General features: G+C 50.9%; 1 protein-coding gene and 1 non-coding gene across 3 annotated transcripts in view; one reads left to right on the top strand and one right to left on the bottom strand.

Annotated features, from left to right (window-relative positions):
• Positions 1–24,062, bottom strand: part of PYGB (glycogen phosphorylase B) — a 49,945-nt gene that overhangs the window by 12,932 nt on the left and 12,951 nt on the right. For both annotated transcript variants that reach the window (XR_003004151.1, XM_024752698.1), the window contains exons 2-12: positions 19,143–19,244; positions 12,137–12,215; positions 9,713–9,816; positions 6,682–6,813; positions 4,882–4,993; positions 4,507–4,589; positions 3,527–3,670; positions 2,915–3,007; positions 1,810–1,956; positions 970–1,133; positions 164–278 (exon numbers count right to left, since the gene is read on the bottom strand). Coding sequence is in view for 1 of the 2 variants with exons in the window: in XM_024752698.1 (XP_024608466.1) it covers positions 164–278; positions 970–1,133; positions 1,810–1,956; positions 2,915–3,007; positions 3,527–3,670; positions 4,507–4,589; positions 4,882–4,993; positions 6,682–6,813; positions 9,713–9,816; positions 12,137–12,215; positions 19,143–19,244 (1,275 nt within the window). In the remaining variant the exon portion in view is untranslated. The remainder of the gene's footprint in view (positions 1–163; positions 279–969; positions 1,134–1,809; positions 1,957–2,914; positions 3,008–3,526; positions 3,671–4,506; positions 4,590–4,881; positions 4,994–6,681; positions 6,814–9,712; positions 9,817–12,136; positions 12,216–19,142; positions 19,245–24,062) is intronic.
• On the top strand, positions 8,247–8,319 carry TRNAG-GCC (transfer RNA glycine (anticodon GCC)). The gene has a single exon. It is a non-coding gene; the product is annotated as a tRNA-Gly (tRNA).

The raw sequence follows: 24,062 nt of genomic DNA, 5'->3' as shown, positions 1-24,062 counted from the left end.
CCCCCACACCCAGGGCGACAGCGGGTCCCCACCGCCCGCACCCGTCCAGGAGCCGTCGCTGTCCACACGCTGAGGAGCGGGTCACCGCCCACACGGCCCCAGGCAGCTACCGCTCGCTCTGCCCGCCCACAGCTCCGGGTGGACTCAGAGGCGCTGGCCTCACCTCCACGATGATGTCCGCCAGCCCCGGGTTACACAGAAGCAGCCACCGTCGGGGCGTGATGCCATTCGTCTTATTCTGGAACTTCTCTGGCTCCAGCTCATAAAAGTCCTTAAAGCTAAAAACAGACAACGGGCAACTGTCACAAGCGCTGTTTCAAACGAGGTGAGCGAGAGGCACAGGGCCCTCTGAAGGGAGCCCCTGGGCGATCCAGAGCCCAGCCTTTCTGTTCCATCCCCCAAGGAGCCCAACTCCACGCCGGCATGTGGCTGGAGCCTGGCCACCTCCCAGTGGTTGTGCCAGTGGAGTGTGGACGGACAGTGGGGATTAAACAGTACACCACACAAAGCCTCAGGCCAGCACCGAGGACCCGGAAGCCTCCACACGGACAGACCCGTCCAGGGCTTCCGGGCGCCCACACGAGGCGCTCCACAGGTCTGCGGCGAGGATGGAAAGGAGGAATTCCAAGACCACATCCCACAAAGAGGGGGCAGAAGCAGGGAATCTGACCTAAGAATTCCTCCTTCCTCTCGGGGATGAGCCCCAGCCCGTCACACCCTAACCTCCACCCGGCGGGGCCCAGGACTCTTGTCCCCAGGCGGGGCGCCAAGGCCCACAGCGAGCAGCACGTGCTCCAGAAGGAGAGCCTCTGCCTGGACAGACCGAGAACGCAGACGACGGGAAGGGCTCCTGGTGACAAGAGGGCTCGGTCCCCCAGCGTCGTCCACCGAGGCAGGGCCTCACCCTCCCACCGCCGCGCTCTTGGCAGTTCACGCGCCCTGGCGCAGGCCAGCGCAGGCCCCACTCACACTGACTGCTTCACGATCTCCGAGTGGATCCTCGCCACGCCGTTGACAGCGTGGGACCCGATGACACATAGGTGGGCCATGTTGATCCGCTTGCAGTCCCCTTCCTCGATCACGGACATCCTCCGCAGGCGGTCCACATCCCCGGGGAACAGGGCGGCCACGTGCTGCCGAGACAGAGCAGTGAGCAGGAGGGCTGGGGGCTGCTCTCCCCAAGAAAGGCCCAGGGCGGCTGCAGCCCAGCCTGACTGGGCCCCGGGAGAAGGTCTGCCTCAGCCTGGGGGCGGCGGCCCGGCCCGTGGGCTCGGAGGAGCTGAGGAGGTGCCGTGTGACGTACAGGAAGAGATGGGGATGCTGTCCCCGCTGGCCCAGGCAGGGTATAACCGCAGTCTACCAGTGGGAATGGCTACTCTTTCACCAAAAGATTAAAAAAATGAACTATAATCACACCTGAATTCTAAGTTCCCCTGTGCTTGTACCACTATCCTTTCTGTGGGGGACAGAGGAAAGACAAAGGTGATTTGTTTCCAAATCACCCGAATGCTGCAGTGATGTCGCAGGACAAAGGCCTCTGGCATTCCAGGAACAGACACTCACACCTGAACCTGCTCAGAAATGAGAAGACTCCCCCCGACGCAGCAGGGGTCCAAGCGCGGGGAACAGGCAACAGCTCTGCCAAGTGACAGCCCCAGACCCCAAAGTCCTCTTCTTGAATGGCTATTCCCTTCGAGAAGTAAAGCACCTGTCCCGGGCCAGACGATCTGACGTGGAGGGCAGAGGAGGGCCCGTCAGAGCAGGGCAGCCCTCTCCCCTCCCGCATCACCACAGGAAGGGCGTGCTCACATCCAGGTGCCTCTGGTTGATGGCGTAGACGATCTCCAGGTGCCGTGGCAGCAGCTTCTCAAACATGGACACAGGCCAGCGCTCCAAGGCCTCGGGTAGCACCGTGTGGTTGGTGTATGCACAGGTCTTCCTTGTGATTTCCCAGGCCTACAACATTCCAGAACACCCCAATGTTTTATTCAGAAAAAAGCAGCTCGTGGCCAGATGCCAAGGTGAGGGGAAACGTGTAGGGTCAGAGGCAGGTGTTCAGATGCCACCAGGAAGGGCCCCGCACGTCTCTGCTCTCCGGGGCCCAGAACTTCCTAAACCCACAGTGAGCCCTGCGCCCTTCACTGTCCTGACACGCCCCATGTGCACCTCACATCCTGACCCAGAGCACAAGCAGAAATGAGCACCTTACCTGCTACCTGGGAACCACTGCAACTTTCCTCTGTAAACCAGACAGAGCTCCAGGCAGCTTTGCTTTATTTCCACCAAACCGACTTCACACCCACAGTCCAGAGGAAACTGGTCAAGTGTCTGGCCCTGCCCTCCGCTGGCCAGGTGTGAACAGGGTCTGCCCAGCCCCACCCAGAAGTGCAGCCCCAAACCAGAAAGGGGCTCTGGTGCTAAAAAATGGGGTAAAAATGGTTTTATATGTTGATTTAAGTAAATGAGATCAACAAAACCCCACTAAAGAATCTAGGACCAAAATAAGTGAAGCAGGGAGAACGAGCCTATAAATGTGTAAACGATGTATTTCTTTAAACCGAACACTTGTGGGTTTTTCGCCACAATTCTAAGATGAAAAAGTATAGGTGAGAAGCTCTCAGAAGTGTCAGAATCCTTTTCTTGTCTTCCAGAAAACCACCCTTCTCTGGCCCTTAAACTGCTGGGCCCACTCACTGTGCCCTGCCCTTGGGAGAAACCCCAGACCCGCTCCTGGAACGTCCTTCTCCCCATAGCCCCGTCTTCCCAGGACAACTTCCTTCTGTTCTCCCGAGGCCACCAGAGAGGCCTCCCTCTGTGGACCAGCTCAGTACTCACCCCTGCTGTCGGGAGAGGCGGGGAGGTCACCCCGTGCCCAGGTGTTTGGGGACACTGTGCTCGGGCCCTCAGTGCTCACCTTGTCCCAGTCGACCTTCTCCACGTCCACCAGGATCCGCATGAGCTCAGGGATGGCCAAGGCCGGGTGGGTGTCATTCAGCTGGATGGCCACCTGCGTTTACACGGGGTGACCCCCTCAGTCTCTTGCCCGCGTGTGCAGAACCGGGGTCCTCGGCTGCCCGCCCGAAGGAGCCTGGTCATAGGACTGGCAGCAGGAAGTGGACGGCACTGCACGGGCTCCAGGCCCAGCATGGAAAGCCGCGGAGGTGCAGGGAGCAGGTCAGGGTGGAGGACCCGCAGGCCAGCCCTGCAGCGCGCGTCCAGAGCCCTCCCGCCTTGGAACGCTGCTCCTGCCTGACGGACACTGGCCGGTTGTGTTCAGATTACTGAACTGAGCCTGCAAACTGGCCGCTTTGCCCGACGGAGGCTTTCACAGCGTTCCCTGCTGCCTCGACGCCTCCTGAGGCCCAGGGCAGCCCTGGTGGAGGAGGAAGGCGGCCTGGTCCCCGGGCACGAGGAGGCCCAGGTTGGGGGGCGGCTTCCCGCCCAGCCCCCACTGCAGCTGGAAGGAGGAGGCCCAGCCCGGGAACAGCCCGTCTCCGGCACGGCGCTCAGCACTCTACACACGCACCTTGTCTGGGAACGTCTCGAAGGAGGTCCTTACGGGGTCGCGGCAGCCGAACTTGGATGACTTGAAGCGCCGGATGATGTCTTGGAGGGTGGCGGCCACCACGAAGTATTCCTGCTTCAACCGCAGCTCCTTCCCCTCAAAGAACTGAGGACATGCCCGGCTCAGCCTCCACTGCATGGGCCCTTGGGGCCCCCGAACCCAGGACAGGGCCCAGGCTGGGGTGCGGCCCAGGGGTGCCATGCCTCGATCCCCGGTGCTGGGGCCGAGGCCAGGAGAGCAACCTCCCCTCCCGGGTGCCTCACGTTCCAGGAGGCCTCATGCCTGAAGCATGAGTCTCTTCGGAGTCTCAGGGGCGCTGGGGGAGAGCGTTTGCTTATGAGCCTTTCAGCACAGCGCCCTTTGCTGCTACGTGCATGTATTTCCCTGATGAAATACGAAAAACCCACAACCCACAAAGATGGGCAAATCCTAAGGGCTCGTTTGGCGGCAGTGGATCATGTGGCTGAGGCCCCCGCCTCAGAAGTGGGGACACCTGCTAAGAGCGTTCCAGACCATGACCAAGTGACGTCTCAAGGCGTCCCTGCAGCATAGGGACTGCTGGCCCCACGCGCCAACGCGCCAACCAACTCTTGGGGAGCTGGCACCAGGTGCTAAAGAGCAGAAATGGCTGGACGTGAGGTCTGAGGTCTCCGCGGCCCTGCACTTGGCGGCCGTGTGCTTATGGGGAGCGTAGGCGTGAGGCCAGGAACCTCCTAAGAGCTCCCCTGGGCGGAGGACAAAGGAGGGGCTAACAGCACACAGGTGCTCCTGGGCCCCGTCAGGGATGCCGTGTCCACCCTCACTCTGAGGAGGTCACTCTCGTGGCCTCACCTGACAAGCCTGAGGCCAGCACAGGGGTCCTTCTGGAGCCCAGCCCCGCGGGGGTGCTTCCTACACTGGAGGAACGGCGCGGACGAGGACCACCCGCAGCAGCTACTCACGTTGTCGTTGGGATACAGGACTCTGGAGATGTTCTCGGCCAGGTTCCGGTCCAGGACCGCCTCGATGTAGCCGCCCACGTTGACTGAGGGCAGAAAGCGGAGTCAGGACCCGCGTGCCTGCCGAGGCTCTCATGTGCCCTGATCGGTCTGAGGACAGCGTTCCGGAGCAGAAGGCGTCCCACAGCTGCTACGCCGACCGGCCCACACCCCGCCCCAGACCCCTGGCTCTTTCCGGACGGCGCGGGGTCCCTGGGAAGTCCAGGGCTCACAGGGAAACTGCCCTCAGCCCTCCCGCAGTGGGGAGCCTCGTGGGCTGTGGGTGCAGACGGGGTCGGTCTGGGATCAGCCACCGGATGGGGACAGGAGGGGACGCACAGTCATGGAGCTTGAAGTCATTGGGCGCCTTGGCGGACCACAGTCTCATGGTGTTGACGGTGTCGTTCTTGTAGCCCGGCACCGGGGTGTCGTACGGCATGGCCAGCACCACCTGCCGAGGGAAGACACGGTCCCCAGGCCTGGGCCACCTCCCCCCACGGGCTGGGGCAGCTCGGCCTCGCAGGAAGCGGCCCACCGGCCCGTCCTCCTCTGGCTTCGCTCCTTCCTCCTCAAACACACCCAACCTGCCCCGTGTCCCTCGCACTTGCAGCCCCGGCTCGCACATGTCCTGAGCCGGGAGCACCCGAGGCCACCTCCGGTGGGCCCTGACCACACGCCAGGCCCTCTCTAGCTTTACCTTCGACACCGGCGTCGACTGTCACCTGGCTCCTCGGTAGCCCCTCCTCCCGTGTCCTTGGCCTCCCCCTCCACACCTGCCCTCTTCTCACTCAACTCTGCGTGGGCGATTTCGGGACTCACCTAACCTCTCCCCACAGACAGCTGCTATTTCAGACCATCTCCCACGTCTGCGGCGAGGCTCCTCCTGTTGCCTTGACCTCGAACTTCAGCAAAACCAAAGCAGCCTGCACACTCCCTCCCGACAGAAAACATCGGACCTGCCCTCCACCCCTGTCCCAGTCCCCATCTGTCCAGAAGCACCAGCTCTGCTCTTGCCAAGCACAGGAAGAGGGGCACAAGCCTCAGGTCACTTCCACCTGCAGACCCGCCCACGGGCTTCTCACACCCAGGCCTGCTTTCGGGGGCGCTTCATGTGCAGCCTCCGGAGCTGAAGGCAGCTCCAATGGCCACAAAGGACTACGGGGCGGGGCCCGGGTTAAAGCCCCAGTATCACCCTTCCCTTCCCGTCTCCCCGCAGCCCTACTCCCCAGCCCTGGCTGGCCTCGACAAGCCCTGCAAAGCATCTGCAACCTGCTCCCTCCCTCGCCACGGCCAGTCCCCCAGGGGAAGGCCCTCACTGCATGGCGCCTGGGGTGCCGAGTGGTCTCCAGGCCTTTCATTCATCTTCTACAATCACACCTAGAAAACCAGACCCCCTTCTCTGCTTTTCCAAATTAAATACAACTTATTCTGGCATCTCAGGCCGCCAGCCTGCCCTGGCTCCATGAGCCCCAGTTAAGACTTGAGTCTGCATGACTCACTTGACCCCTGTGACTCACGGGCTTGCCCTGCTTACACTCTACTGCCCACACTGCTGCGGTGGCGTCTTTCTTACGTATTGCGACCACCACCCATCCCCACCCCCACAAGCTCTCCTCCGCCTCCGTGGTCTCTGAGCCCGGGCTGGACTCCGCGTGTGCACCCGCCGGTACGGCACCGCGTTCCGCCAAGCACTCGGTGCTCCTGCCCTGGCCCCCCAGCCTGGCCCCCCAGCCGCCAGCATCCACCCAGCCGCCCCACATGCCCAGAGCTCCGACAGCTCAGAATAACCAGTGAGCTGCACTGAGAGCCGGGGCCACACGCGGGACCGGGAGCGAGGGGTGAGGGCCTGCCCCACAGGGACGCGGGGCTGGTCCTACCCCCTCTACTGGGGTCGCGGCGGGGGTGGTCAGTGCCCTGCCCCTCCCTGCGCCGACCCGCTCACCACGAGACACCGCCAGTCTCAGCCGACATGGCTCCCGTTAAACTACAGAGTGTGGCTTCACAGTTGGTGTCTGGACAGTCCCGACCGAGTGTGGGGAGGTGGGTCCCACAGGGAAGCTCCAAGGGGAGCCGACGCGACAAGGCGAGTCGAGGGTCCCCGTGCTCAGCCCCCCACCCACCAAGAAGCGCCCGTGGTACCTGTGTGTCCAGCCAGCACACGCCCTCAGGGCTGTGCTCCACTCGCCCGTAGAAGTGCACGGGCAGCATGTACTCCGGCCGCGCCTTCTCCCAGGGGTTCCCGTAGCGCAGCCAGTCATCCGCCTCCTCCACCTGGAAGGGCGGCAGGTGAGGGCGGGGGAGACGGTCCCGGGCACTGGCAGACCCTGCCCTCCGCCCACACTGACCACGCCATCCAGACGATGCTGCCCGGCACGGAAACAAAACTGTGGCCTATTTACAGCGCAAAGGTTTCCAATTCTGGTCAAGGCTCTGTTTAAAAATGAACACTTTGAACTGTTAAAGAAAAAACTCATATAAAATTAGAAGAATAAATCAAAGTAAAAAGACGTTAAGAATTGCTTGAATTCAGCAGTAAAAGGAAGAAGTCCTGGGGCACATCAACAAACCTCGAGACGTTATGCAGAGTCCACACACCGCATGACTCCATCCACGTGACGTGACCTGACCAGGACGGCCAAGTCACAGACAGAAGGATGGCCCCGTCTACACCACACGTCCAGGACGGCCAAGTCACAGACAGAAGGATGGCCCCGTCTACACCACACGTCCAGGGCGGCCAAGTCACAGACAGAAGGATGGCCCTGTCTACACCACACGTCCAGGGCGGCCAAGTCACAGACAGAAGGATGGCCCTGTCTACACCACACGTCCAGGGCGGCCAAGTCACAGACAGAAGGATGGCCCTGTCTACACCACACGTCCAGGGCGGCCAAGTCACAGACAGAAGGATGGCCCTGTCTACACCACACATCCAGGACGGCCAAGTCACAGAGACAGAAGGAGGTCAAGTCCCCAGAAGGAGCATCTGGGTCATGCTTTTAGGACAGTGACGTGGCTGAGGTTACTGCTTCACTGTGCCCATCTCCACAGAACTCCCCGCAGGACTGTTCTGCCTGGTGCAGGCAGGTACTCATCACAGGACCGGTCCCGCCTTTGACCTCCTGTACGTGAGTGAGATTCCAACATCAGAGCCTGGCTGTCTCCACAGAGCAGTTCAATGAGCTGTCTGCAGAAGCAGCAACTGCCCAAGTACGTGAGGCGAGGGGCTCTCCCTTCTGGAGCCCCTTCTCTGATAGGAAGGCTGGTCTGTGGCCCCTGCTGGCCACCACTGCTGCTTTGTGACCACTGCCCACATTTACTTGGGCTACAGCTAAACTCCGTTAAAAGCATTCTGACTGAGCAGCTCCCTTGACAGAAGCGTGGGAGTTGGCAAGTTTACCACCGGCCTATCAACCTAGGACTGTCTTTAAATTGTTACGCATGATGGCAAGAGGCACAGGAACAGGGAACCAGAAGGAAGAATTGTCTGTGGTCAAACAGACAGAGACAGAAACCACCACCAAAACCTTCCTCCTTACGACCGTAACACCCACCAGGCAGGGAGGAGCCTCAGAGTCTCTGTCTTACAAACACACACATCGCCTCGACTACGAAAGAGCTAGAATGGGCCACAGACCACACGTGTACAAAGGCTGGCTCACATCTGACAGAAACACTCACATAAATAACTGTGACTAAGGAATTCCCTGGAGGTCCAGTGGTTAAGACTCTGCACTGCCAATGCAGGGGTTGCAGGTTCGATCCCTGGTTGGGGAACTAAGATCCCATATACAGCGAGGTGTGGCCAAAAAATAAAAAAAAGAAAAAGAAAAAGAAAGCACAAAAAGAACTGTGGCTAAAATCACCCAGAACGTGGCAGGAGGAAAAGTGCATTTCTCCTTTCAAGGTCATAGGGAGTATTTCTATAAATTAACCAGTGGCTACAAATCTGTTTTGTTTCCTTTTCCTTTTGGCCATACTTTTCTTGGCTAACGTTTTATTATGAGCGTTTTCAAACACATAGAAATGCCAAGGAATTGACAGTGAACTGCATACCCTCCACCTAGGCTCTGTCACTGCTTCCATCTTGCTATACTTGATAACCACGTCTCCTTCCATCCATCCATTACTTTTCTGATGCATTTCAAAGTGAGCAGTTCATCCCAGACATCTGTCCACTCTTCCCCTGGACACTTCCGCAGGCATGTCATTAAGGACAGTCCATCACAGTGTTTATTTTTTAGGCTAACAGATGCACAGTGAAATGCATAAATCTTAAGGCCGACACTGGTGAGTGCCGGCAACTGCACACACCCGTGTGACCCAAACCCCATCAAGACAGAGGACACTTCCATCACCCCGATCATTAGCTTCTTCGTTCAGACTGTACGACTTTCCTGTTACCAGCTTTTTGATCCTAACTCCAGCCCTGCTTTATCTGTGACTTATAGACCCCAAATTATTTAAACTATTCCCCACCCAAGTGGAAGAGTGCTGCCTTCCTTTCTGAAATGCCAAAGTGAGGGGAAACGCCCACCTCACTTAAGAGAAGGAAGGTGGGACTGCGTTTTGAGTCCCCCCGTTTACCAGCAGGGTCTTGACCGTGTTACTTCTCTGCCTGACGCTTTAGAATTGAGGCTCATTCTTCCTAAGAGCCACATTGTTTTGCAGAGTCCAGCCCCTAACCCCACAGGACGCCACCACCTCGCTGGTGTCAGCGAGGGCAGGTGGGAGCAAAGCCTGCAATAGCTGTTCTCCTAGCGACTCCAGGCCAATCCTCCTCTGCGGTGGGGTTGGGCTGGGGGGTGCCTTCGCTCTGTGAGAGACGACAGAAAACAACACCAGCTGGTGGCGTCCTCAACCCACAGTGTCTCCTGTGAGGCCCAGCTGGGCTCTGGCTCCAGCCCACCAGACGTCCTGTCGCCACACAGAAGCCGTGTGCAATGAGCACATGTAGGCAACGGGCACTGCCGGCCGTGGGGACGATGTGGAAAGCACGGAGTGCCCAGAACTCCCAGCACTGCCCACCTGCCCCCCTCTGCCCTGCCGAGGACCGGCACGCAGCCTCACCAGGAGGAGCAGCAAGTCCAAACACAGAACTGACGGTGCCTGGCTATTTTCTCATGTGCATGAGAGCCGCAAGTGAGCAAAGGAAGGAAATGGCACCCACCTGCCAGCCATTGACAATCTTCTGGTTGAAAATCCCAAACTCATAGCGGATTCCATAGCCGTACGCCGCCAGGCCCAAGGTGGCCATCGAGTCAAGGAAGCAGGCTGAAAGTCCAGACACAAAGAACTTCTTGGGATCAAAGACGATCAGTAGACCCAAGGCCTCTGGAGCCAAGGCCCAGACACCAAGTCAAGTAGGCGCCGGAGGGCTGGCCCCCAGGGCGTCAGGCAGTGGCCCAGTGGTGACCGGTCACCTTCAGGTCTCATGAAAAGGAAAATGGAACCCCACTCTGATGCCCTTCGGCCTGAGAGCCCGGGGCCCGGACAAGACAACATCAACATGGGGGCTACCTGGGGGTGTGGGAAGAGGGACGAACCCCACAGAGGACACTGCCAAACTCAGCTCATCTCAACACACTGTCCCCTCCTGCCAACGTTCTCTTAGGGACCCTCACTCAGGCTGCAGGCCTCCCCACCCTCGCACATTCTACTTGAAATCCAAGCAACGTCACAAAACATCTGCCCACATACGGGTAAAGATGACACAGAAGTGGGGCCTGCAAATGTACATTTCAGCACCCACAGCACCAAATACCCAGGTGCCAAAGTGCCACCAGGGCACCCGGAAGGTGCCGCCAAATGGAGCCCTTGTTCCGATCAAAACGTCTTGAAAGCAAACCACCATGATTTGAATAAAGATTCAGAAGGCAGCCTTATTAAACTTGTGGAGTAAGAAGAACACAAAATTTAAACGACGAAACACCAGCACATAAGACACATGCCAATTTACCAAACATGCACAGACCTGGGGGTGTCAGGCCCTCTGCTGAGGAGCAACAAGACGACCCACAAACCAAGGCCTGGGCTCTCGCTCTGAGGAAATCATTCTCGCAGGAGGGACGCCACACATGAGCTACCGCAGGCTGGGGGTGTCCCGGGTCTGCACGGCGAGGGGAGCCGTGGAAGCAGAGGGGCCCAGACGAGTCCGGGGGAAGGCCGGTGGCGCCGCCCAGTGGCAGGAAAGGTGCCTGGAGTGGACGCGAAGCAGCCTGACGCGGCCTGAGGACCCGCGGGGACGGAAAGGCCCACGAGCTGACACGCCGGCCTCAGGGCGGGCGGCCTGGAGCTTCGCTGTGGAAGGCCGGTGGCGCCGCCCAGTGGCAGGAAAGGTGCCTGGAGTGGACGCGAAGCAGCCTGACGCGGCCTGAGGACTCGCGGGGGCGGGAATGGCCCACGAGCTGACACGCCGGACTCAGGGCGGGCGGCCTGGAGCTTCGCTCGAGCTTGGGTTTTTACTTCAGTTTTTACTGACTGAGCAAGGACTAAGTGGGGAGATGACCACACTCAACGGAACGCCGTCAGGGCGAAGGGGACCGAAGCCCGAGGGGCTGCCCTCTGCCTGCCGGCCTGGATGCTGTAACGCCGTCTGCAGCGGGAAGCGACGGCTTAGCGTGGTGCGTGTGACCTCACCTTTGCAGGCCACACAGAGCCCACACCCGCCAGTGGGGCACACACGGCCTTTCCCCTGGAGGCGGGGCACGCCTGGCCGAGGGTTAACCTAGAGCCGGGTGCTGCTGTGTCGGACAGGAACATACGCTGCGCTTATAATTTCTGAAGAATTTAACTTAAATTCTGAAAACATAAACACATACACACAACTCACCCAGATAAATTTTAGGGCATTCGCTCCCTTTACAAAATGACAGCTCTCAAAAGGGGCAGTAATGCAAAGTGTATCACTTTAGGGACCCGTACACACAAGGGCAGCACAGAACTTGATCATCTCTGCTCCAGAAGCACTGTGCCCAAAAGCCTGGAAGGACACAGTGACATCAACTCTCACCGTGACTGCTGTTTCCACTTCCAAGTTCTTAACCCAGCTCCTTCCCCCTCATAAAGGCTGGCGAAAATAGGTAAAACAGAAAAAAACCCACAAACTTCAAACTGGGTATATTCTCAAATAGGGTGGCCCAAAGGAGCAGCAGCTCCAAGAGAAACAGCTCTGCTATTTTAGAGCAATCTGTTTACTGTAGTAAAGCAGGAACAGTTGCTTTACGCTGGGCTACACTCATAAACTGTGCGTGTGTGTTTCTAGCCCTCTGTCTTTCTCCCAGTTACTGGCTGTGGAGGTGGTTGGTATATTGCAAACCCCTCCTGGCATCAGTTCCCCAATACTGGCAAGCCTGGTCACCATAATTATGAAGCGCCCTTTGTGTGAAAGAGAATATATAATTTGCATTTTTTCCCCCTACTGGTGGCAAAGATTTTGACCCAGAGGACACACTGTCCCATCCACTCTGAGGGACCAATCTATCCCCACGGACCAGTGCTGGGAGCATGGCTGATCTTGGCCTTGCCATGTGCTGCTCTCTGACCAAGGCACTGTGTCAGGAAAGGTCTGTCCTGGACAGGAGCCTGGGGTTACCTGCCAGCCTCCCCAAGCCTCCGTTCCCCAGGCCGGCATCCTCTTCTATTTCCTCCAGTTCTTCCAAGTCTAGCCCCAACTGTGAATAAAAACAGAGGTAACATTTTAATATTACTTAATATTTTCCCTCAGCGATAGGTGGAAAGATATTTAAATCTTATGAGCTTATATCAATCAAAGGTTAGAGTCTGCCTTCTTTTAGACTTGCAAATCCAACATTAAAATCTGGTGTTAGGATGCAGAGAAAGGGGACCCTCCTACACTGTTGGTGGGAATGTAAATTGGTGCAGCCACTGTGGAAAACAATATGGAGGTTCCTCAAAAAACTAAATATAGAGTCACCATATGATCCAGCAATCCCACTCCTGGGCATATATCTGAAAAAAACTCGAATTGGAAAAGACATATGCATTCCAATGTTCATTTCAGCACTATTCACAACAGTCAAGACATGGAAGCAACCTAAATGTCCATCGACAGATGAAGAAGATGTGGTATATAATCTACTATGGAATATTACTTAGCCATAAAAAAGAAAGAAATAATGCCATTTGCAGCAACATGGATGGACCCAGAGATTATCATACTAAGTGAAGTAAGCCAGACAGAGAAAGACAAATGTCATATGATATCACTTATCCATGGAATCTAAAAAATAGTACAAATGAACATATTTATAAAACAGGAACAGACTCACAGAAATAGAAAACAAACTTATGGTTACCAAAGGGGAAAGTGGGGAGGGATAAATTAGGAGTATGGGATTAACAGATGTACGCTACCATATATAAAATAAACAACAAGGATTTACTGTGTAGCACAGGGAACTATATCCAGTATCTTGTAATAACCTATAATGGAAAATAATTGAAAAAAAATAAAACTGAGTCACTTTGCTGTACACCTGAAACTAACACAATATTATAAACCAAGTATACTTCAATTTTTAAAAAATCTGGTGTTTAATCAATGCATGAAAATGAAAGCTTCCAGGTATTTCAAAAGCTGCCAAATGACTTAAGAATTAACAGTCAAAATGAGACATGGTTTAATAGCCAGAGATATTGACTGCTGCATTATTAACCTACTTACAGTGGACAGATTATAACATGTATCCTAAAAAGAAGCCAATGCTTTTAGTAACTCTCTACTTTCCCACGGTCTAATGATATTTACATGACATCTTTTTTTTTTTTTTTTTTTTTGCGGTACGCAGGCCTCTCACTGTTGTGGCCTCTCCCGTTGCGGAGCACAGGCTCCGGACGCCCAGGCTCAGCGGCCACGGCTCACGGGCCCAGCTGCTCCGCGGCATGTGGGATCTTCCCGGACCGGGGCACAAACCCGTGTCCCCTGCATTGGCAGGCGGACTCTCAACCACTGCGCCACCAGGGAAGCCCTGTAGATTGTCTTTTAACTTTCTTCATTATGCCCTTTGATGTCCTTTGTCCAATTTACCTATTTTTTTATTTTGCTGCTTGTACTTTTGGTGTCATTTCTAAGAATCCATTGCCAAATCATGAAGATGTACTTGTATATATTTTTCTAAGAATTTTATATTTTTAGCTCTTACACTTAGGTCTCTGATCCACTTTGAGTTAATTTTATATGTAGTGTGAGGTAGGGATCCAACTTCATTCATTTGCAAGTAGATGTCTAAGCATCTTAGCACCGTTTATTTATTCTTTCTCTATTGAATTGTTTTCGTACACTTTTCCTTTAAAAAAAAAAACTCAGTTGACCATATATGACACCAAAACCACAGGCAACGGGGACTTCCCTGGTGGTCCAGTGGTTAAGACTCCGCGCTTCCAATGCAGGGTGTGTGGGTTCAATCCCTAGTCGGGGAACTAAGATCCCACATGCCACACAGTGCGGCCAAAAAAAATAAATAAAAAATAATAATAATGAAAAAATTTTTATTAAAAAAAAAGCACAGGCAACAAAATAAAACTGGACTTCATGAAAATTAAAACCTTTTGTGCATCAAAAGACATTATCGCAACTTCCCTGGTGTTCCAGTGGTTAAGACTCTGCGCTCCTAATGCAGGGGCCCCACGTTTGACCCCTGGTCAGGGAACTAGGTCCTGCATGCCTTAACTAAAGATCTCGCATGCTGTAACGAAGATCCTGCACGTGGCAACAACGATCCCTCATGCCGCATCCAAGACCCAGCACAGCCAAATAAATAAATAATTTTTTTTAAATCTTAACCATTTTTAAAATTAATTAATTTATTTATTTTGGCTGTGCCGGGTCTTAGTTGTGGCACGAGGGATCTTCATTGTGGCATGAGGGATATTTAGTTGCAGCATGCAGGATCCTTTTAGTTGCAGCATGCAGACTCTTAGTTGCATCATGCATGAAGGATTTAGTTCCCCACCAGGGATAGAACCCAGGCCACCTGCATTGGGAGCGCAGAGTCTTACCCACTGGACCACCAAGGAAGTCCCTAAATAAATATTACATAATTTTTTTAAAAAAGACATTATCAACAGAGTGAAAAGGCAACCCACAGAATCGGAGAAAATATCTGCACAAACTACATATCTGATACGGGATTAATATACAGAATAGATAGAGAACTCCTAAAACTCAACAATAAAAACACCAAGCAACCCAGTTCAATAATGGACAAAGTACCTGAATAGACATTTCTCCAAAAGAAGACATACAGATGGCCAATAAGCACATGAAAAGACACTCAACATCACTAATCTTTAAGGAAATGTTAATTAAAATCACAATGAGATATCACCTCACACCCATTAGAATGGCTACTATTAAAAAAAAAAAAGAAATAAAATGGTAAGTGTTTGTGAGGATGTGGAGAAACTGGAACCTTTTACACTGTTAGTGAGAATATAAAGGGGTGCAGCTGCTCTGGAAGACAGTATGGTGGGCCCTCAAAAAGCGAAACAGAATCACCTTATGACCCAGCAATCCCACTTCTATATATACACACAGAAGAACTGAAAGCAGGGCTCTGAAGAGATATTTGTATACTCACGCTTAACAGCATTATTCACAGTAGCTAAAAGGTTGAAGCAATCCAAATGTCCAAGGACAGATGAATGGATAAACAAAATGTGGTCTATACATACAGTGGACTATTATTCATCCAGCCTGAAAAAGATTCTGACATATGCCACAACACAGATGAGCCCTGGAGATATTAAGCCAGTCACAAAAAGACAAATATTGTATGTTTTCACTTATGTGAAGTACCCAGAGTATCAAATTCAGAGACAGAAAGTAGAATGGTGGTGGTCACGGGCTGGGAGAAGGGGAGAATGGGGAGGTAGTATATAATGGATATAAAATCTCAGTTTTACAAGATGAAAGAGTTCTGGAGATGGACTGTAGTGACGGTGGTACAATGATATAAATGTACTTAATACCACTGAACTGTACACTTAAAAACAATTAAGACGGTAAATTTACATTATGTGTATTTTACCTCAATTCTTTTAAATTGGGAAAAAAAATCAATTATAAATGTGAGGGTTTATTTCTTGATTCTCAATTCTATCCCACTGCTCTGTCTGTCCTTATGCCAGGACCACACCTGTAGCTTTGTAGGGAGTTTTGAAATTGGAAATGTGAGTCCTCCAACTTTGTTCTTCTTTCTCAAGATGTTTTAATTAATCCTGATCTGTTGCATCTGCATCTGGATTTTAAAATCAGCTTGTCAATCTCTGCAAAGAAGCCAAATGGAATTTTACTGGGGACGGCAATGAGTCTGTAGATCAGTCTGGGGAGTCTCGCAATCTTTATTTTTTTGGCAGCGTGGGTCTTTGTTGCTGCACATAGGCTTTCTCTAGTTGCGGTGAGCGGGGGCTAATCTTCGTTGTGGTGCGGTGGCTTCTCTTGTTGCAGAGCACGGGCTCTAGGCACACAGGCTTCAGCAGTTGCAGCACGTGGGCCCTAGAGTGCGTGGGCTTCAGTAGTTACGGTGCATGGGCTCAGTAGGTGCAGCGCCTGGTTTCTAGGGCACATGGGCTTCAGTAGTTGTGACACACAGGCTCAGGAGCTGTGGCTCGCGAGCTTAGTTGCTCCACGTCATGTGGGATCTTCCCAGACCAGGGATCAAACCCATGTCCCGTGCACTGGGTGCACTTAACCACTGCGCCACCGGGGAAGTCCCTGCAATCTTAACATTAAGTCTTCCAAGCCATTAACGGGGGATGTCTTTCCATTTTTAGGTTTTCTTTCTCTCAACAATGTTTTATAGTTTTCAGAACATAAGTCTGTGTCTCTTTTGGAAATTTGTTCCTAAGTATTTTATTATTTTTGATGCTATTTTAAATGGAATTGTTTTCTTAATTTCATTTTAGGATTGTTCATTGCAGGTATACAAAAATACAAGTGATTTCTGTATATTGATCTTTATCCTGCAACTCTGCCGAACCCATTCATTTGTACTAATACATTTTTACTAGAATCCTTAGGATTTTCTAGTTCATGTCATCTATAAGTAGAGATAGCCTCCCTCCTTCCTTTCCAATCTGGATACCTCTTATTTCATTTTCTTGGCTAAATGTCCCAGTTCCCTCAGTACAATGTTGAGTAGAAGTGCTGAGACATCCTTTGGACAAAGCAGCAGGTTAAACACAAGCTGGGGACACTCGACAGAACAAACCCAGTTTCAACAAATACACTGCAAGGCAGACAAATTAAAAAAGAGGAAACGCTCATGGATTAAGAGAGATTTAAGAGATATAGTAACCAAATGCAACTAAGTTTCTGAACAAACTATTTAAAAAAATTTTAAGGCGATTTGTACACTGCCTGAAAAACTGATATTACAGAATTGTTAATATTTTAGAGGTCATAATGGTATGACCCTAATCTTTAAAAATATCCACTGAAATATTTACAAATGAAATATATTTGACATTGGCTTAAACAATCTGGGAGTGGTGGGGGCATAAGGGAAACAAGACCGGCCAGGACTTGGGCTTGAGGACTGGTGAAGCCAGGTGATAGTATGTGGAAGAAGTTCATCGTAACAGTCATTCAATTTCCATATATAAAGTTTTCTACAATAAAAAAATTTTAAACGTGTCCTTGATAGCTCAATCAGGAGACACTGGATTCTTCTGAATTTCTAGTTTTTAGTGTAACCCGCTCCCAGAACTAGCCCTGGGTGATGCAGTGGCAGCACGTTTCATTTTTTTTTTTTTTGCGGTACGCAGGCCTCTCACTGTTGTGGCCGCTCCCGTTGCGGAGCACAGGCTCCGGACACGCAGGCTCAGCGGCCATGGCTCACGGGCCCAGCCGCTCACGCGGCATGTGGGATCTTCCTGGACCAGGGCATGAACCCGTGTCCCCTGCATCGGCAGGCGGACTCTCAACCACTGCGCCACCAGGGAAGCCCACGTTTCATTTTTGACACTGCGCTGTAACTGGGGAGCCTGGAGGGAGGAGGCCTCCAGCCCTGCATCACTGACAGTCCCACCCACAGCATCTGGTACCCGCCTTGTGCCTGGAAGGAAGGCCAGGCAAACGTGTGCCTGAAGATGCTCAAGTTCTGTCATCGTGGAAACTTTTCAAACACAAGCTTAATTAAAAGATAAATGGCAAGTGAAATACCATTTTTATGGAAAAAGATGTACAATGTTTAGAAAGATATATGTCTCCTTGTATTTTCTAAGTTTCTACAACTAACATCTTATTTGTGTAGTGAAAATCATAAACAGGGAATTCCCTGGTGGTCCAGTGGTTAAGACTCTGTGATCTCCTTGCCAAGAGCCAGGGTTCAATCCCTGGTCGGGGAGCTAAGATCCCACAAGCCTGCAGTGCGGCCAAAAAAAAAAAAAAAAAATTGGCTTCAGGAATAATAAACAACCATTTTAAGTAAATATTTTAAGAACATTATAAACAGATAATGCATATTTATGGTATAAACATTCCCTAAAATATTTACTATCTGTAAGAAATATACAGAGAAAATGTTTCAAAAACTGAAATGCTTTATACGACTGTAAACTCCACTGTTCTGTGGTCCTTACAGACATGTTCTAACATTCACAGTCAGTAAATGAAACTCAAATGACAAATCACCTGGGAGCATAACCTCCATCTTTTTAGATAACTTGTGAGCCTAAGGTGTCTTATCTGGGGGAGTCAATTTTTTTTCCAAGTTTTTATTGTGCCAACTGAAACTACTTGTCCCAGACGCTTGGCTCCCCTAAGTCCTGGAGGGGAGACAGGAGCCCCTGTGATGTCAGGGCCTGACAGCCACAGGAGGCTCACACCACCCTGCTTCCAACAAAGCCCCCAGAGCACCTCCCACCCCAACACCAAAACCAAACAAAAGCAAAGGCAGGGGCAGGTGCTGGGGGAAGGAACGACTCTGGTGAGGACCCTTCCACATACGTGCAAAGGGCAGGGGTGCTGCCCATTCACACTCTAGAAATCCTACACTGAGCGTCCGGTGCGGGAGGGAGACAGTGTCCACAGAGGGGGTACACACACAGTAAACAGACACGGCCTATTCCAGCTCTGCCCTAAAACTGCAAATCAACCGTGAAAGGGTGAGGCCTCTGAGTGAACAGCTGTCAAAGACGAAGTTCAGGCACAGGCAGTGTTTACTCTGAGTAGGGGAGAAAGGGCAATTTTATAACTAGACGGCAGGACCAGTGTCTTGGGGTGGGGGAGGGGAGCTGGCGGTGGGTCACTGGCTCAATAAAGTGGAGAGAAATGGGACGATACCAGCCATTTCTGCCACGTGGTAAACCCGCCTGGGGTTGGGGTACGGAGTGCAAAGGTCTAGAAGCGTCAAGCCTTGGCATCACAACGCACCCAGTCCTTGCCCTCCAACGCATTAGCTCCCATCCACTTGTGCTTTCTCCCCTTGAGCAGAAGTGTCGCCCACCAACCCATTCTCCCCGACGCCCAAGCCATTTCTCCCGTCCCAGATGGCAGCGCTCACCTCTGCAGGGCCTGGATTAAGACTCAGTGCCCACGAGAGGCCACCTAGCATCCTGTCCCCAAGGACCCATACCTGATAGATGGCTTCGTCACAGGCGTTCTGAAGGCCCAGGTTCACCATCGTGTTCTGTAGTGTGCGGCCCATGTAGAATTCCAGGGAAAGATAGTAGATGCGCTGAGGAAGCAAAAGGAAGCATCTTAGACTGTGCATTCCACCCCACACACGAGAAGAGTCCGGTGCCGAGAAGACCTTCTTAGGGGCTTCGCTCAGTCAATCCTGCACTTACCTGCACATCCCTAAAATGGGTTCACTCTCTTCAGCCTTGGCCAACCTCAGCTTTCCAGAGGCAGCCCCGTAGCGGGGGCCCTTCGAAAGTAGTCTGTTCACTGCCCTTCTGGAGTCCCCAAGGGGATGGAAACGAACCACTGCCTGAGGTAGGGAGGCAGGGAGGGGCAGTAGTGGGGAACAGACTCCCAGGACAGACAGAGTCAGGTCTGAGCTTGGCGGGGCCTCTTTCCAGCCACGCCCTCGAGGAGGAGACCACATCGCTCACAAAGGGGTGAAGCAGCCCTGCAGGATGAACAGCTTCTGATACCTGCACTAAGTACTCAGTGCAAACAGCACAGTCAACACAACGGGATAGACAGATGGACACGTCTACTTCCACCTGCTGACTGTTTGCTGGCTTTGGGGGACTGAGAGGTAAACCTCCATGTAAACGAGGTGACGACCACCAACACTCGCTGGGGGCCACGCAGGGTTCAACACTTCCCGCGCCTGGTGCCATCTGCCCACACGACCACCCAATGGGCCACGGGAGGCAGTGGCAGAGCTGAGATCTGGCCCGCAGAGTCCTGCTCTCATACAGGGCTCCATGCTGCCTCCAGCTGTCAAGAGTAAGGCCTTGGGACTTCCCTGGAGGTCCAGTGGTTAAGGCTCCACGCTCCCAATGCAGGGGGCACGGATTCGATCCCTGGTTGGGGAGCTAAGATCCCTCATGCCGCACAGCACGGCTAAAAAAATAAAATAAAACTAGAACTCTCAAAAAAAAAAAAAAAAAAGAGTAAGGCCTTGATGAGAGAAGGGAAAAACGCTTCCCTACAGAAGAATTCTGATTAATAAACGCAGAAGGAATGGGAGGAATGGAAAACCACCATGAGAACAGCACAGGAACAGCTGCGCAGGTGACCACCGTGGCTCTAGGGACTGACTGGATATTCTGCACAGCCCTCCAAGTGTCTCCCCCCAAATAATCTTAATCGCCGTGGTGGTTTTAGCAGATGCCCCCCAATTCTCTGATAGCCTTCACTCCAGGAGGTGGTGTGGTACTCAACCCCCTCCCGCTGAGGGTGGGCTGGTCATGGCAACTCCCTTCCGACAAATAGTCTGGAAAGGGAAAACTGCAAATTCACAATTTTGGATTGTGACGATACCTTCCCCACACGATCAAGGTTAACATCCCCAGTAACAGGTCGGGTGATATGCTGTCATGAGAAGGGGACCTCGCCTCCACGGTTTTCTTTCCAAAACTCCCAACCCCAGACTGACGGTGAGAAGCATCGGTCAGACCCAAAGTTAGGGACATCTGTGGAACTGCCTGACCAGCACCCGTCAGATCTGTCAAGATCACAGAGGACAAGGAAAGACCAACAACCACTGCAGATAGAAGACTAAGGAAATAGGACGACTAAATGCCCTGAGGACCCTGGATTAGGTCCGCGACAGAGAAAGGCCATCATCAGAGGAAGAACTGACAGGAAGTGCTGAGCCAGCGCTAACTTCTTAGTTTTGATACCTGTGCTGTGGTCACTCAGGATGTTACCATTGGGGGCAGCCGTGAAGGGCACGTGGGCATGCTACACTCTATTTGCAACCCTCTGTCAACCTAATATTGCCTCTAAGTAAAATGTAAAAGAGCAAAACCAGGCCTTGAAAAGGTGTGTGTCTGTGAGCTGTGCACGTGCAGGATGATGAGAGAGCACTTCTCGGTCTCCAGTGTGAATCCAGGGAGAGCGCTGGCTGCGCTATGGTTTTACCTTTCCTATAAAATTTCCAAAATATACAATCTAAAAAATCTATTCCCCTATGGGCTGCAGAATGCAGGGAGAAGAAAGGCCTGGATTCCTTCTCCTCAGGTGGCGATAGGGCTGCTGGGGCCTGTGCACTTCACGGAGACACCTGCAGAGGGCAACCTGCTGAGCCCCGCACCAGCAGCTTCTGGAACCTACCATGTGGCGCTTTCTTATACCTTGTTTAGAATTCTGACCAGCAGCTGACCAGAAACATCTGAGCAAACCTGGTGACCATCTGCCAGCCAACAGCCGTTTTAGTGGTACTGCCCTTTGGGTTTTTCCAGCAGCATTCACACCATCGCTTCACACTTCACTGTAGTTGTTCTTAACCTACTCTCCTCAGAACCAAGAAGCAGCCTGAAAGGATGGGCCAGGTTGAAAGAGGCTCCCAACTTGCAAAACACACAGGCAGGGGACCTATGTGTATGGAGAGACATCCCATGTCAATGGATTGGAAGGCTTAACGCCGTGAAGATGGCAATAATCCCCAAATGATCTACAAATTCAACACGATCCCTGTCAACATTCCAGCTGGCTTCCTTGCAGAGTGACAAGCTGATCCTAGCGTTCAGATGGAAACGCAAGGGGTCTGGAATAGTCAAAACGATCTTGAAAAAGAAAACGGAAGTGGAGGACTCACACAAGTCTCAAACCTTACTACAAAACTACTGTCAGCGAGACTACCCTGGCATAAAGAAGGACACACAGAGCAATGGAATAGCACAGAGAGTCCAGAATAAACCCTCACATTTATGGTCAACTGATTTCCAACAGTAGTGCCCAGATAATTCTGTGGGGAAGAACAGTCTTTTCAACAAATGGTGCTAGGACAACTGGATATCCAGAAGCAAACGAATAAAGTTGGACTCCTCTTTCATACCATATGCAAAAAATTAATTCAAAATGGATCAAGAACATAAATGTAAGGGCAAAACTATAAAACTCTTAGGAGAAAACACAGGGGTAACTCTTTGTGACCTTGGATTAGGCAATGGTTTCTTCTGACATGACATCAAAAGCACAAGTGAAAAAACAGATAAACTGGACTTCATCAACATTTAAAACATTTGATACAATTAAGAAAGTAAAAAAGACAACCCACAAAAGGGGGAAATGTTTTTTAATTGAAGTATAGTTGATTTACAATATTATATTAGTTTTAGGTGTACAACATAATGATTTACAATTTTGATAGATTATACTCCATTTAAAGTTATTATAAAATATTTCCCTGTGCTGTACAATATATCCTCGTAGCTTATTTATTTTATACATAGGGGTTCATACCTCTTAATCCCCTCCCCCTATCTTGCCCCTCCCCTCTTCCCTCTCCCCATTGGTAACCACGTTTGTTCTCTGTATATTCAAGCCTATTTCTGTTTGGTTATATTCATTCATTTTTTAGATTCCACATATAAGTGATAACATACAGTATCTGTCTTTCTCTGTCTGACTTGTTTCACTTAGCATATAATACCCTCCAAATCTATCCATTCTTCTTGTTATGGCTGAGTAATATGCCACTGTGATACACATATCACATCTTCTTTATCCATTCATCTGTTGATGGTCACTTAGGTTGCTTCCATATCTTGGCTATTGTAAACAGTGAAAATATCTTTTCAAATTAGTTTTTTCATTTTCTTCGAATATATACCCAGGAGTGGAATTGCTGGGTCATAAGGCAGTTATACTTTGAGTTTTTTAACGAACCTCCATACTGTTTTCCGTAGTGGTTACACCGATTTACGTTCCCAGTGTAGGAGGGTTCCCTCTTTTCCATATTCCTGCCAACATTTGTTATTTATGGTCTTTTTGATGATAGCCATTCTGACAAGTATGAGGTGACATCTCACTGTGGTTTTGATTTGCATTTCTCTGATGATTAGTGATTTTGAGCATTTTTTCATGTGCCTGTTGGCCATTTGTATGTCTTCTTTGGAAAAATGATTATTCAGGTCTTCTGCCCATTTTCCAATCAGTTTTTTTTTTTTGATATTGAGTTGTATGAGCTGTTTATATATGTTGGATATTAACCCCTTATTGGTCGTATCATTTGCAAATATTTTCTCCCATTCAGTAGGTCTTGTCTTTCGTTTTGTCAATGGTTTCCTTTGCTGTGCAAAAAAAACTTTTAAGTTTAAATTAGGTCACATTTGTTTATTTTTTATTTTGTTTCGTTTGTCTTAAGATAAAAAAAAACTGCTAAAATTTATGTCAAAGAGTGTTCTGCCTATGTTTTCTTCTAGGACTTTTATAGTATCTGGTCTTACAGTTAGGTCATTAATCCATTTTGAGTTTATTTTTGTATATGGTGTGAGGGAATGATCTAATTTCATTCTTCTACATGTAGCTGCCCAGTTTTCCCAGCACCACTTGTTGAAGAGACTGTCTTTTCCCCATTGCATATTGTTGCCTCCTATGTCCTAGATTAACTGCCCATTAAGTGGGTGTGTTTATTTCTGGGCTCTCTATTCTGTTCCACTGATCTATGTGTCTGTTTTTGCGCCAGTACCATACTGGTTTTTGTTAGTTTGTTTGTTTTTTTATTGGAGTATACTTGATTTACAATGTTGTGTTAGTTTCAGGGTGATTCAGTTATATATATATATATTCTTTTTCAGACTCTTTTCCCTTATAGGTTATTACAGAATATTCAGTAGAGTTTCCTGTGCTATACAGTAGGTCCCTGTTAATTATCTATTTTATATGTAGTAGTGTGTATATGTTAATCTCAAACTCCTAACTTATCCCTCCCCCACCCCCCTTACCCCTTGTTAACCATAAGTGTGTTTTCTATGTTTGTGAGTCTGTTTCCTTTTTGTAAATAAGTTCACTTGTATCACTTTTTTTTTTAGATTCCACATATAAGTGATATCGTATATTTGTCTTTCTCTGTCTGACCTACTTTACTTAGTAT

This window comes from Neophocaena asiaeorientalis, unplaced genomic scaffold, assembly GCF_003031525.2.
Source record: "Neophocaena asiaeorientalis asiaeorientalis breed wild unplaced genomic scaffold, Neophocaena_asiaeorientalis_V1.1 scaffold528, whole genome shotgun sequence".
In the NCBI taxonomy this organism is placed as follows: Eukaryota; Metazoa; Chordata; class Mammalia; order Artiodactyla; family Phocoenidae; genus Neophocaena; species Neophocaena asiaeorientalis.
Note: the sequence above shows the minus strand (reverse complement) of the source record. Positions and strands in the feature narration are given on the sequence as shown.